The sequence below is a fragment of the Pagrus pagrus genome (assembly GCF_965226575.1).
Source record: "Pagrus pagrus genome assembly, chromosome: 15".
NCBI lineage: Eukaryota > Metazoa > Chordata > Actinopteri > Spariformes > Sparidae > Pagrus > Pagrus pagrus.
In genome coordinates this window covers 11,279,288-11,294,279 of record NC_140199.1, presented here as the reverse complement: position 1 = coordinate 11,294,279, position 14,992 = coordinate 11,279,288, and the positions used below count along the sequence as shown (strand labels likewise).

At 39.5% G+C, this 14,992-nt stretch overlaps 1 protein-coding gene across 1 annotated transcript in view; it reads left to right on the top strand.

The window, feature by feature from the left end:
* Window positions 1–14,992, top strand: part of srbd1 (S1 RNA binding domain 1) — a 53,914-nt gene that overhangs the window by 26,324 nt on the left and 12,598 nt on the right. The window contains exons 15-16 of the mRNA XM_084374728.1: window positions 2,081–2,172; window positions 5,448–5,530. Of these exons, the coding sequence (XP_084230854.1) occupies window positions 2,081–2,172; window positions 5,448–5,530 (175 nt within the window). The remainder of the gene's footprint in view (window positions 1–2,080; window positions 2,173–5,447; window positions 5,531–14,992) is intronic.

Here is a 14,992-nt window from a genome sequence, read left to right as displayed (position 1 = left end):
AGGGAGGGAGGAGAAGTTCATTTAAATGTGATTCTCATCAGAAGGCCTCTGCCACTCCTCATTAACGAGATACTTGTAATTGGCAAGGTTGTTGAGGCAATTTCCAGGCCTCTGGGATGGTGTCTCTGTGTTTGTGTACAACAGAAGGCCTGAATTGTGGACATCGGGGAGGTGCTGACCCCCTCGTCATATCGGTCAGCCCTGAGGAAAAACCCCCCCTTTCTTCCACCAATCCTCCCTCTCTCTCACTCCATCCACCCGAGAGAGCAGAAGGACTAAACAACATGACAGCTTCAGTTGTATGTTGTAAGCATTAACACGGGTATCAGTGGCTTTGTTGTACCAGCATCCTGTCTGTGTGGTGAAGGATGATAAGCGGCCTACTTTAGACTGAATACATTAACATGGGAAATGGTATCATTTGTTGCCATGTAGAATCTGTTCATTTTCGAGATCTTCATGTTAAAAACATCAATAACACAGAAACTGGCATTTGAACTTCCGCTCAATTGTGCAAGTTCAAGAAGTCCTTGACATATAATAATTATTTGCAATTTCTTTTTAAAGAAGTCACTGACTATTGATTCATTTGAACCCGTTTTTTTTTTTTCAACAAGAATAATAGTTGGAAATATTAGTGTCAATTGAAATGTTGTTTTGAACATAATATGAAAACAAGACAATTTTATAGCACAAAAATGTAATGAAACTAAGCAATACAAAACATTTATTAGGAATGATAGGTCATTCTTGCAAATCCTAATGACTGAAGTTTATTACCTCCGCCAAGGAGGTTATGTTTTCACCCGTGTCCATTTGTTGGTTGGTTGGTTGAATTAATTTCCAAGAAACCTGAATGGAGGATGGGTCCTGGGCACAGAATAGACCCCATTTTGGTGTTTGATCAAGATTAAGGGGCAGAGCTAAGAAATATTTCTCACTTTCTTCAACATTGCGAGGTAGGGTTTTTTTTCAACCTTTTCTCATAAATTTCTCAGGGAAATAATGCATGGATCTTGATCCGATTCAAATAAAAACAGCCACTAAAAGCCCCTTTGAAAATATTTTAGGTACAGTAGATGTTAACACACACTGCCTGAATCTTTACATTTTTACGACATCCACCCATCCAGTGTCTGAAACCGCCTATCCTTTGTAGAGTCACTATTTTGGTGGAAATTTAAGTTTGAAAACGCACTTTGTTCTCTTTACTGATTGGCTTCAGATGTTAGCTGCAAATTCCTTAGGAACTGACGGTTGGAAATTGGGAGTAAATAAAAAAATTGATTGAGCAAGAATTGTACATCCAATCCTCAACCTCATCCATGACCGTAAGGTCCTGTAGATACTGACAAATAGCAGTGCAACCCAATGGCCTCTAGATGGCAGTAGTGTCACATAAACTGTGAATGCACTGCAGAAGTCTGCTGACTCCTAGCCCTGAGCTCTATCAAACACTCAAACATGTCACAGTGTCTGTCATTAAAGTGTCAGTTGTTTCAATGTGAAAAGGTGGTCAGACGATTGTAAAACTATACTTACCTAAAGTGTGTGCCATACCTTAAGAGGGCAAAATGATCTCAATCAGTTATCTGCTATACTAAATTACCTATTCTGAATATGTATAGTGTTCAGCCACTGACTCAGATATGTAATCAGGATTTATATGGTTCTTTTCACCTGCTGTCAGCTGGATAATAATTTGAAAAGCATTTGAAAGATCGTAATTGTGCTCTTAGCGTTAAGGCTGGTTCTGATGCTACTTTGGACTTAATGTCCGTTATGATGGTCAAGCTTTTATTACAGAGTCAAATGAGGAACCAGTTTGAGAAGCTGTCAGCTGCATTATTCAAGGTGCAAGGCAGTGGTGATTTTCCTTAATAGCCTTACCATTATGTCTTTGAGGCAATGATAACTGCTCTGTTTCTCCTTCCTCTACTTACACCATTTTCTTTCTCCGTCCCCTCCACTGGCCAACCTGCCCTTTTATTCCATGTTCCATATAAAGTTCTCTTGTCATCTTACTCTTTTTCTCCTTCTCGTATTCTTGAACTTTTCCCCCTTCTCTTTCCTTCCCCAGTATAACCAATGAGGCAGGAGCATCCATCTACAGTGTGAGTCCTGAGGCGGTCAAAGAGATGCCAGACTTGGACCCAAACCTTAGGAGTGCAGGTACTTTATCCATTATAATTATTCTTGACCATGAAAGTTACTTGTGATGTGAAAGACACTGTGTATGGGGCTTTTTTAGATAACTGTTTTGACAGAAAATAGCAAAAACGCTATTGTTCGACATGACCTGGTCAAATTGTTTTGTATGACCAGCAATCAAAAACCCATTTTATTAAATCGCCTGATCCCTAAGGCCAGAGAGCATTTTTACATTTACATTATACTTTTCACATGTTCAGCCTTTTTTTAGACATCGCAATTTAGTGCATATTGTAGACGGCAATCTACATTTCTGTCAGAAAATATGCCCACAGACATTTTCTTTTAATTTTATTTCCACCCTCTTACCAGCAACATACACTGTTGTCACACTGTCAGTGAATTTCTGGCATTGCTATTAGGTTCTCCTCTGTCTCTCCTGCTCTCACTCCACATACTACATCATTGAAAACACAGTGGAATAAAAGAGAATCACACTCGAGTTTTGGAGAACAAATGTTTCCAGCAGACTTCCTCTATAAAAGCCATGAATCAAGCGAGGCTGGATTATTCCTCGCTAGTTTCCTGTGGTCAGCAGCACAGAGAGCCACGGAGAGCCATATTTATACCCCTAATGAAAGCCATAAGAAATCTACAGCGTTTGACTTTGGGTATAAAAAGAGGGGGTGCTGAGACTGGACACTGTGATTATAGAATCGGATGTGGCCACAGAGCGTTTGTGTCTTTTCTGTTTTACCTTTGGGGGCTTTGTGTGTTTCTGCCTCTGTCTATATGAGTTGCCATGTAACATAGTATGTAGGGAACTGTGAATTATAGGCAGCTTCCATCTATCTCCTCTATTGAAGTCTAGGGACACCCAGTGGTGTTAGAAAGTATTTTAACTGCTTTCCAGGAGGACTGTTTTTGTGTTAAATCTATTCCTGTCCTCCTCTTCTCTCCTCTTCTCTCCAATCCAAGACAGAAACATGGAAGATTGGTCACCAAATCAATCAAGATAACAGATCAGTTTTCCCTTATTGTCACTTATTGATTGCCATGTTGTAGTATGATAGGGAATCCATGCTTCATCTCTCTTAAAGTTGTATTTTGGTTGTAAATATTTTTTTGTCCTCGTGTTTTGCAACAAAATCAGTGGAACAACATCACAGATGTCCTCCTGTCCCGCCAGGATGCTGCGTCTCACATTCGCCCACTTCTCCTGAGCGACGTGTCTGAGCTCTTCCTCTCTTGTTGCTTTCTCCATTCCTTCCCATTTTTTAGGAACTGAATTTTACTCATAAAATTCCAATAAGAGCTGGAGAGTTATGATGGATTCAGTTTACAAATCGTCTCCCCTCAGAAAGAGAGAGCGAGAGAGTTAGAGACCAAATAGATTGAAAGGGTATTGGAGAGTTTTGTTGGTGCACTGTGCAAGGCCAGGGTTGAAACTCCATCCCTGTCTAAATATTATCTCAGGCAGCAGCCTCCCACCGCAGCCAGAGGAGAGAGAGGAGAGGAGAGGAAAGCCATTGATTCCAGACATACTCCCTCTATTACATCTCATCCTTCTCCTTCTCTTTGTCTGTTCGTTCTGCCTCAGAGATCTAAGTCTGACACATCTCATGCAGCACACTACAGCACTGACCACTGAAATTCAAATGTACACTGAATGCACACATAAGAAACAATGGCAAGCACCAACACTGGAAGGACAAGGAGGGCAACAAACTGTGTCCTGTGTCATCATACAGTGTTTTATAAAACTAAAATTGGTATTGTTGAGTTCAATCTCTCTGCCTTGGTGGAACTCAAACCATCAAGTACATTAGATAACTGAAGATTATTTTTGAGTTTTTGAAGTGCAATGGTTATTTTCTTCAATATAGGACCAGGACTTTGAGAGTAATAACCAGTGTTTTCCCTGGTTTGTAGAAAACTTAGTTACACATATTTGGCGGGGTGGTTGGGGGTACTCTCCCTTGAAAATTTTACATGTTTTGATTTAAAAAAAAAAAAAGTAATATAAAAATATATGTTGAAATGGCATTATATTGTGATACTTCCTCTTGGGATACAGTTGTCAATACACTGTCGCTGGCACTGGCACATTGGAATGAATGCAGTCGTGGACATGAACAAGTTGCAGTCAGCGCTTGTGATAAAGGGGCCCTAAGCTAAGTCTGTGCACCTTTGTTATCGTTTCATCTCAGTTAGTGTCAAATTCTGTAAAAACTGACAGCGAAATGCAATCAATTAATACATAATTCCTGCACTTTGCCTTTTTAGGAGTCTTTGTATTCTTCAGCTTGGGAATCATATCCTGAGTTGTATCATATTGTGAGGTACTATGTGATTCCCGCCCTTAATTATGATATCCTTGTACAAAAATGTAGAGTGGATTAAAAGAAAACCCACAAAAAACTTAATGATAAAACTTGCTAAAGAAGTCCACTGGGCACTAACTACCAGCATTAGATCTGAGAAAAGTAATTTAGTTGGCCCTAATGCTCTCAGCATTGATTATACATTCATCTTGTTTAGGTGGCGGCCAAAACAGCTTGGGTTTATAATGGTAGGGATAACCCTGATAACCAGAGTAACAAAAACATAACAATTTGAGGTAACAACTTAACAACCAGAGCTGCCACGTCCTTTGTCTTTTACAGGGATGTGAATGTGAACAGTTATTTGGCTGTGCTATTCACTCCCTCTCTGTGTGCCTGGGAGTGTGTTGGGGGGTGATGTCATGTATTATGGTGTGTATGTGAGTCAGGTTGTTTGTAATTTTTCTCCTTGTCACTGGGGCTTGCCAGCATATTCATGGAAAAGACATTTGGCTTCATGCAGCAGCAGGCTGAAGCCTTACAGACTCCATCGTTAAAAGCAGCACTACTTTGGTCGATACGAGCTGTGTGTGTTTATTTGTGTGCTGCGTTTGACTTTGTGTGCCGGTGTGCACGGGTCTGCCAAAATTAGTGGTTTCAAAGGTTCGTGGCGCCAACATCTATCAGGAAGCTAAATGACAGGTGCAAAGACTCCATTTGAAAGCCAGCTTTAATTATTATTATTGGGGGTGGAGGAATGACAATTAGGTTTGGCCTGCCCTCAGGCCAGCACTGTTATATGCAGACAATTTGCATATTCTGTAATTATAAATAATATGGATTTGCATATTCAATAACTGTGATTCAGATAGAAAACCATAGAATCTCTTGAGACAGAATCCAATGTTTGTTTCCTGTGTGTGTATGTGTGTGTGTGTGCGTGCGTGTGTGTGCGTGTGTGTGTGCTGACAGTGTCCATTGGAAGACGTGTCCAAGATCCAATGGCGGAGCTTGTGAAGATTGATCCTAAACACATCGGCATTGGAACATACCAGGTAAGTGTGTTTTCATTTTTGTTCTGTTGGGATGCTCCTTGTGGTTGAGAGCTTCTTGTCCCTGGGCAGTGGAACATCTGCTGTGAGTTACACTTGAGCAAAGAGCTGAGTAGACAAGTGTGTGCATGTGTATGTGTGTGTGTGTTTCAGGATGTATAAAAGCACTTTACTAAATAACTGTGCTTGTACACTTGTGTATTGTTATAGCACTGCCTGCTACAGTCACCTGGTGCACAGCTGAACATGTGTATTTTTAAATGTTTCTAATTTGTGTAAGCAGTATAGCCTATTTAAGAGAGTCTTGACAAAAATGGCTGCATAATTATGTCACCTGAATCAACACATAACCACCATTCACAGAGGGAATAAGAGTGAGGAAAGGAGGAGAACATAATAGCTGTTCAGACACATCAAAACAATTATATTTCTGGACAGAAAGTGAAACTTAATGTTAAACAATTGAGCCTATTTCAGTCTCCAAACAGTTTGCTGTTAAATTCACTATTTTTACTCAGTCTTTTTGCAGAGGCGAGGTGAGGCTCTTGTATTTCCGGCAAAACAAATAAAGCCAAAATAGGGTCCTAAGGCAAAGAGGGAATGTGAGTGAGGGATTGAAGATGTGACAAGACAAATGGTAAAAACTCAAACAGGTTGAGAGAAGAGAGGAAAGCAGAGAAAAAGATAAACTTGGCTGAGGCCTGTGTCAACAGATGATGCTCAGGGTGACAGCTAACTCAATTAATGGGGATCAGGCATGACGTATGTTTTGACATTTGTTTCTTCTTGTGAGCTAGCTTCTCCTCGTCCATATGCGTTCATGTGTGTTTGCAGATGAAACAACAGTTAGCTCAATGTTGATTTTTCTTCATTGCAAGTATGTGTATCACCGTGTGAGAAAGGAAAGACGGGCTTTAAGTCAGTGTGTCTACTATTTACAACAGATATTACTGCAGTATTGTTCTCCATATATGGTAGGTTGTGGGAAGAAAAAGGGGAATGAGAGGATGGAAATGGACTGAGGATGACCATTCACAATTTTCCAATCCACAATAATCTAGAGCAGAGAAAACGGCTTATTATCAGATATCAGGAGTTAGATACTGGATATTTGACTTTTTTGATAAGGAGTGACTAATAGTGAATCAACATCAGATTGTTCTTGATCAACCAAAAGATTAATTGACTAATTACTTGAGCTCTAGTGATTTTTTCAATCTGCATTTTTTTCGAATTGAGGTAACCCCCATAAATCAGGATTACTGACAGGGCACCTCTCTACACTCAGCCAGTTATGCACAATGTATATACTGTAGCCAAGAGATACACTTATTGAGATTTATTTATACTCTTCTTAATGTCAAATGTCTTTTTATTCAGCGGCTTACACTCCGCAGGCGTCAAAGTATTGTCATTTGTTGGAGTTGGCTGACAGAGCATCCATTTCATTGTTAACAAGCAAAAGATGAGAAGAAGAGAGGGACGGGGGTTATAAAAAGGACAGCAGAGGGTGACAAAAGTCAAAGGAAAAGGAATGACAGAGATCTTTGAGGGTAAGGAGAAAAACAGAGGTTTGAAAGAGAGAGGAGGAGGTCATATTGTGCAAGTGCTTGTGCTCATATGTGTGGCTGAGTGTGTTAGGTCACAGGCCCGTGTCTCTCATCACGTCCTGACTGGGCTCTCTGGGGTGCCTGGGGTTCTGTACCTCCCGCTCTCAGATCATGTGACTAGGTCAACAAATGATAATATAACCGGGTAAATAAACTCCGGGTGCTGACAGATATGAGATGGGACATCACTTTGACCTGCCTGTCAGCTCACGCAAACGCAAACGCAAACGCAAACGCACACACACACACACATACACCCTATACCTTTTCCTAGTCTAAGGGTTAAGTGCGTCTATGTGCTTGCATGTGTGTGTATACGTTTGTGTGAATTTATATATGGGTGAATGGGTCTGAGAAAAGTGCACTCATGCATATGTGTGTTTTCCAGCGAGTTCTTTTGTGTGATTCATGGCGTTTTGAGCTTTCTAAAAGTTTATTGCCATTAGACCCAAATAGCATAAGGGCAGATGTAACTCTAGACAGCTGGCACAGCATGCTCTCTCTTTCTCTCTCCCTCTGCTGACTCAGTGAGTGACAGCTCTGAGAGAAAGGAGGAAATGAGCTGAGGGCTAAAAAAGTGAGGCCCATTAAAATCAGATTGGACGTAACTATTGGTGTGGGAACACTGTTTTCACTACGGCAACACTGGCTGACAGTTTTTCTGGATACCGAGTTTGCCAGATCTACGTCTGTTTGAATGGATATTAGATATTTTTATATATATTAGTGGTTACCTACAGTACAGTACAGTACATTTAGAAGGCTACTGATACTCTTATAGATTTGAGACACTTACATGGACAAACATTTCAGGAGTCTTGTGTCATCAATAATTAGACACTTAGTGGGCGTGTCCTTTGGATAGCACCTTCATCTGTCAATCGGCTCTTTATGTAGCTGTGGTTCGTTGACAGCTGGGTAATTCCCAGAGCTGTGAAACTAACTGCTACTGGAAAATACACACACAGAAACACACTGCTGTGTAAGAAAACATTGCCCGCAAGCCGGATATTAAAGAAACTGTCACTCTTCCCCTCACCTCTTTCTCTTTTTCTCACTCCATCGCTTTGCCAGAATTTTTCTGCTTTATCCCAATGACTCCCCTTCCTCTGCTTTACTTTCTTCTCTAGTACAAGTAGTGGTAGAACATGTATTTTGGGCACGGTAAGCAGCACAGTAGAACATACATCAGATGTAGCTGAATGGACTTTAAGAATCTAAAGTTTGGGTTTGTTGTTTGTTGTCACAGTGTTGGCTGTTCGAACCAGTTGTGGTAAGGAAGTTAAGAGTCAGGATAGGGCTGAGGTTGAGCAAGGAAGCTGGAACTACCACGGCTTATTAGAGCCATGGATGATTAATTTTTCTCAGTGTGACGGCTACCTATTTATTTTTTAAAACATAGCTTAATTGCGATGACCCAAAATTGAAACAAACAGGTGAATTAACTTCCATTATCTTTGCTCACGCACACAGCCATCCTTAACACATCTCAAGACAAGTGAGATTTTTGTGGAAAAAATTTAAAGTTCTGTATTCACCTTCTTCCTAGCCCCTATGATACCTTGTGGGAATTATGGGTGCACTTCCAGCGCATCCTTTCACTTAACCGGAATCGGCACTTGAAAGTGCCGCCGGGGTGTCATTTATTATGTTACTTTGGTACTTACACTAGTTCCATCAGGCACCGGCCATAACCGTTCTCCCTGTCAACTCCTGAGTGACCTTCCTAGGAAACTTGAGGATATCAACAGGTAAGTTGTGCTTTCCCATCGACAGTGTTGAGTTTCTGTAGTGCTAGCAAGGTCAATAGAAAAACTGCACCTTCGGGCGTGTTTGGATTGGCTTTAAAATTCAGTTGACTGAATTTGATGTTTTCACCTACAGCTAGTGCAAATGATGTCACTTTCCAAATCATGGGCACTATGCCTTTATAGCTGTATCTGTGTACAGTCTTGCAAACGTGTGTGTGTGCACTTGAGCATGCTATCTTTCACCTTTGAATGGTAGTGCCTACAGGGGAGACAGGAGCTGACAGAGCAGAGAGAAGGAAGGAGAGCGAGAAATGGAAGGTTGACATTGATTGATAGGTTCTGCTTCTGAGTTTTGTGGCGTGGGAAAACAAAACAGACTCTTTAAGACTTGATGAGTGGCAGAAGCTGACAAACATTATCTGCTAGTATTTTAATTATTTCCCTTAGCTCTGTCACAGCATGTGTTGAGTGAGGTTGGGAGATGATTCAAGCATGTATCTTGGCTCATGCCAATTCTCTACTTATTCAACAATTTATAAAACATTTACTGGCTGTTGTCATGTCAGGCTACATACTCTAGCGCTGTACAGTTTACATTGAGTGAGGATGTTTGCATTTCGATGGTAAAGCTTGTAAGTAAGTAAACCTTTTATTTTTATATGTATCACCTATTACCAAGGTTGTCACATGCTTCGGAAGGAAATTAAGCAAGTGATTAAAGGGCACAACACCCAGACATCAGGGAAAAAAATCAAAAGTGGAATAAAAGCTCAATCAATCCAATTGCCAGAATATCATTTTGAAATGAATGTTTCTGCAAATGGGGCATATATTGAAACTTAACATTTCTTTATGTTGCAACTTAACGTTTCTGTAGATTGGATATTCAATTTTATCATGTGACGCTGCTGTGCTCAAGTGCTGGTTAGGTTTCAGCACAAAAACCACTTGGTTAGGGTGAGGGAAAAAAATTTGGCTTAAAATACCTATTTTGGTCCTTGACCACATGATGGTGGTGGTCCTGGATCAACGTGGTGAGGATGGTCCAAGATCTACATGGCTGGAGATCTATTGTCTCATCAGAAATCTCAGATTTTGACCACATCCCGAGGTCTCCTAAAAATGTCCACCGGTGTCACATTTACATATGTTGAAACACAACTGCAATCTCATCATCCCCTTCACCTCCCGATATGAATTGTCAGTTGTCGGCAATTTGTAGTTTTGTAGTGATGTCAATATGGTTCGTTGCCTTTGGAGTCCGGGCTGGATCAATAAGATTATAGCCTGGATGGTAAAAACAATAAATACAAACCTGAGAAGTATAGTGAATTATGAGCTGAAATCAGCTGATCTGAGCTTACACTACTGGGAAAGTTATTTCCTTCTGAGCCAACAAAAATGCATACTGTAAGTTGCCTTAGCCTCTCTCTTTTCTATGTAATAGAATACTTTGTAATACATTTAGCCTTAATAGTCTAAACTGATTTTGTTCTAAATCAATGTCATTTGGACTTCCTGTGCCTGTCTTGAAACTTAATTCTGTTTTGATTTTTTTCATGCTCTGTTTTGCAGTCCCTCAGGTTGTGTGTGTGCGTGTGTGTGTGCACGTGTGTGTGCCTTGTGTGAATACCTGCCTAGTTAAATACTAGTTGTAAAAGTGATATGACAGCAAGGAGAAAGTTTTGTTTTTGCCAACACCTTTCATGAATGCCTAATGGGTATTTCTCAACTTTCTGCAAAACAATCACACACGCAGACATACACATACACACACATACACAGACTATAAGCCAAGCTGACGTGCCTGGAATAGTATACAGTACGATCATGAGGAAGGTCTCAAAGGCCTAATAGAAGCTGTCAGTCAGAGTACATGACCTTTAGATTACCTCACACAACTCGTTAGTTTGTACACTGACAAAAGATTATTAGATAGAGAAGGAGTGACGCAGCAGCATTGTCACGCACATACACAAGGAAGAATACATTCGGAGAGAGTAAACTTCAACTGCTGGCTTCTTTTTTTTTCCTTTTTGGAATCATAAACATTTTAGAAGTTTCCAAACACCAGTAAACTCTCGTCTGATAGTCTGACAGGAGCTACATTTAGGGTTACTGGGATTCAGATGCCCCTTTCTATCAATCTTAACCTGTGAACAACCCCCATCTGCAGCCTAACTTGTTACTCGTACTAATATCTTGTAATATAGTTTCTTCTACATAGCTGCATGTGTGGGATAAAGTTTGGTTCCTTGAGCTAAAAACGAGCTTGAAAGCTTTCCTCTAGTGAAGCCAAGCTATTAGTTAGGAAACTTTATTGTATCTCACACTGGGGAAATTCACTGCTTACAGCAGAGCTGGAAGGACGGTAAAAATGAGTGCTTGAGTGATTAAAAGTAATATAAATTAAATTAGAATAAAGCTATATATGCTATAAACACCTTTAACTTGTGACCTTGATGGATAATTGGACAGGATACATGCATACATAATTGGGATTTTTTCATGCGGTGAGGCATTATACTTATAATATAAAAATATTGCCCTGTAAATTTGATAACTGCACAGAAATTGGATTACATTGAATAAGAGTATATTATAAATATAAGGACATACTGTACATATAACAACAGATATATACATATATGATATTATATATGATATAAAACGGAAGGTAACTTGGGAACAGAGGAAACCGGAAACAGGAATTACTATGTACTTCTACAAAAAAGTATGGCAAAGACAATTACTATATCCAAATTCAGCATGCCTTAAAACTGCCTTGAAATAATCAATGATTCTTAAAATAGCACCAGATTGATCAAATAGTAATTTACACCAACCTATTGCTTGTTAAAATCACGGGTGATGACTCTCTTGACTGGTGTCCCCACATAAAAATACATGTAAGGGAAATATGAAGATAAGCCTAATTCACATGACAGGAGAATACGTTTCTCACGTCCCAGGCTGAATGCAATGAAGAGAGGCCCTTTGATGCCATTTGATCCTGCAGTTTGTAATCATCCTACTTCCTTCAGTTATTCCACCATCATCTACTGCCCTCAGGCTGTTGGTAAATGCAGCCATTCTGGCTCCAGCATGGTTCCACTTGCCAAGCTCTTAATGGCATAATTCATAGACGGTATTTCAATCTTCTGTCAGTGTGAAGACCTCCGCTGTCATTGTCAGTCAACACCTCAACTCTCAGCTTTGGCTTCGCCTCCCTTTTCACTCTCTGTGGCTCCTGCTTTCGGCGTCTCTATATTTATAATGTGTGGATTCAGATTATATATATATATATATATATATGTATATATATTAATTTTGCAAAGGAAATCTGTAGTGAGAAATGGGACATTCATGTTTTTCAGTGTCTCAGTGAAACAACCCGCAAAGAAGCTTGTTTTAGTTTTCTGTGTTTCTCACCACTCTCTTTTTCTCTATCTCTCTCTGATTGACATGTGGTAGCTCAGCAGCATTTAAGTGCTCAAGGTGCAGACAGAAGCACTTTGTTCTTGCGTGTTGGTTGGCTGGCTTCAGCTGGTTTCCGGCCAATCAAAACATGACCTTCACACATAGGGATCCAGTCCACTGGCTCTGGATGATTTTGAGGTTTGAGGATCGAGGCGTTTACACTTGAGGCAAACTGGAGGCTGTTTTAAAAATGGATGATAGTGTTTCTGTGTGGTGGATGGAATTGTTTAAGGATAAATCAATTAATGAGGATTGTGGATACATTTAATAATAGTGTTTGTCTAAATATATCTTTAAAGTCTTCTGGTATTGTGTCATTTAGGTACTAAGAATGCAATTTAGAATGAGCGAGTAAACCACAGAGATAGAAGAGAAGATTACAGAAGTTGGAGTTGAGCTGAATGAATGAATGTCATCTGAAAAAAGAAACGCTCAACATAAGGACTACATATTACGGCTAAGATGATAATTCAGAATTTTTTTCATTTCTTTCTTCGTTTATCTCGATGTAAGATCAAAGAAAGTGAAAGAGGGAGAAAAAAGGGAACATGGATTGAGAGATAGATTGAAAGATAGAGGTTGACATGCTCCATTGGTGCAGTTAGTGCCGCTGTAAAGTGAGTAGAGCACCATGAGGGCCTCTGGATGTCAGGATAGACACACACATACTGGATTGTGTGTATGCATGTTTAACAGAGCAGAACTTGCTTGTTTTTCAACCCTCATTAAATCCCTGATCTTATCTCATAGACCAGATAGTTATTATTTCTAAGCCATATCACAGGGCTTAGGGCCTCTGTACAATGTACAGTTGGGGGAAAAAATGCCATTGTACTGTTTTTGACCTGACCAGCCAATAGCATCAACTGTATTTATATATCATAATCAACAAGTGTAACTTTTCACATCTGGTTTTGAAATCTATCCTTGGCCACTGATTGTTGTTGGCCGAGGATAGATTGGAAGTTTTACTCTCCTTAAAGTGAAATATGAAAAGCCAGATTTTTACACTACACGTGCCAATGTGATTTTATGATACATAGCTGAGGTTTGCAATGTTCATGTGATAAATGAAGAATGCAGAAACTTGAGTTATTGCCCAACTACTAATAAATGATATTTAAAGCATGTAGTGATTTGGTTAGTTGCATTACTGTGTGTTTTATTTCCAGAAAATGAACGATGGTACAGTATGCCAAAAAAAGAAATCCTGAACTCACTTGTCTTTTAGCAAATCATTATAGAATCATTAGCAAGCAAAGAAAGCAAGCAAAACTGTATTTATACAGTAGAGCACATTTCGTGGAAAAATACTTTCTGCTTTGCAGAAAACCAGTAATTTTAAAACTGCACATCCTGTACATACAGACTAACAGTTAATTAAAAAGTAAATACACAATCAAGCACAAGGATGGGAATTCTTAGTTGTTGAAACTCAAATGTTGTCCAGGTTAATATTAAAAACGGTAATAATTTAAAATACAATGGTCTTTCTGTTTTTTTTCCCCAATGTTTTTTTTTTTCTTTTCACTGGAATGAAATGAATGCTATTAAACTTGAGTTACAGTTTCAGTTCAGTTTTTCCCATCCCTAAGTGAGCGTAGTTGTGCACGGAGTTGCACATGCTCCTCTGTGTTACAATACCTCAGATCCTCTCATGCTGCTCCCACCTCTATAAGGTTTCAGTAAGAATGTGAGAACACATTCATTGGAGTTTTACTGCAGGTTAAAACTTACACATGAACACCTCCAACTTTCTCGTGTGAAAACATTCTCTGGTGTGACTTTACAGGTGATTTCCTCTTTCTCTTCCGTACTATCTCTGTCACTGTCCTTCTGTATCCACTCCCCCGGAAATCATAAAACTTTCAGACCTAGTTTTATGGGAACGTCTTATTGTTTGGAAAGTTATTTTTATTGACTTCAAAATGCCTCTGGCTGTAATGCCTCAGTGTTCACACCAAGAATCCGACTGTAGGACTCATGAGATGTCACCAGGGGTGCTGTGCTGTCTCTGTAGTACTACTTCATCTGTCTTCCCCTCTCTACTCAATCACAGTGTTTATTATCCAGCTTGTTGCAGGCGAGTTTAAACTAACTGTTTAGGGCATTTCATAATGTCAATTTTGACAGTCAATCATATGACCCCTACAAGCAAGCTCAACATTTGCTACCACATTTAGCAAGTTAGCACCTGTTAGCGAGAACATGCTAAGTGGCTGGCTGAAAGGTAGGGGGGCTGTGACTGTTGACTACATCAGTGTAAATGACATCATGAAATAAATGTGTCAGTATGAAATATGAAAGATAAATTGACATGAATTAAATGTCATTGGGCAAAATGTTTTTCTTTAACAGGGCTATGAAGTGTTTCTTGAGTCGCATTATTGATGTTGTTTGTCATCACAGCATTCGTTTATGCTTTTAAAGTTGCAAATGCAACTTGTTGATAGCTGTTGTTATCAAGTGCAAGTGCTTTCATTGTTATTAAAAGTAACTGTAAAAGCAGAAAGATTACTTAATCATTTACATAAAATGCCTAAATCTAGCACATGATATGCTTCACTTCAGAGATTAGATTATGACACAACATCCTGCCTCTTAACATCACGACTATAAAGAAA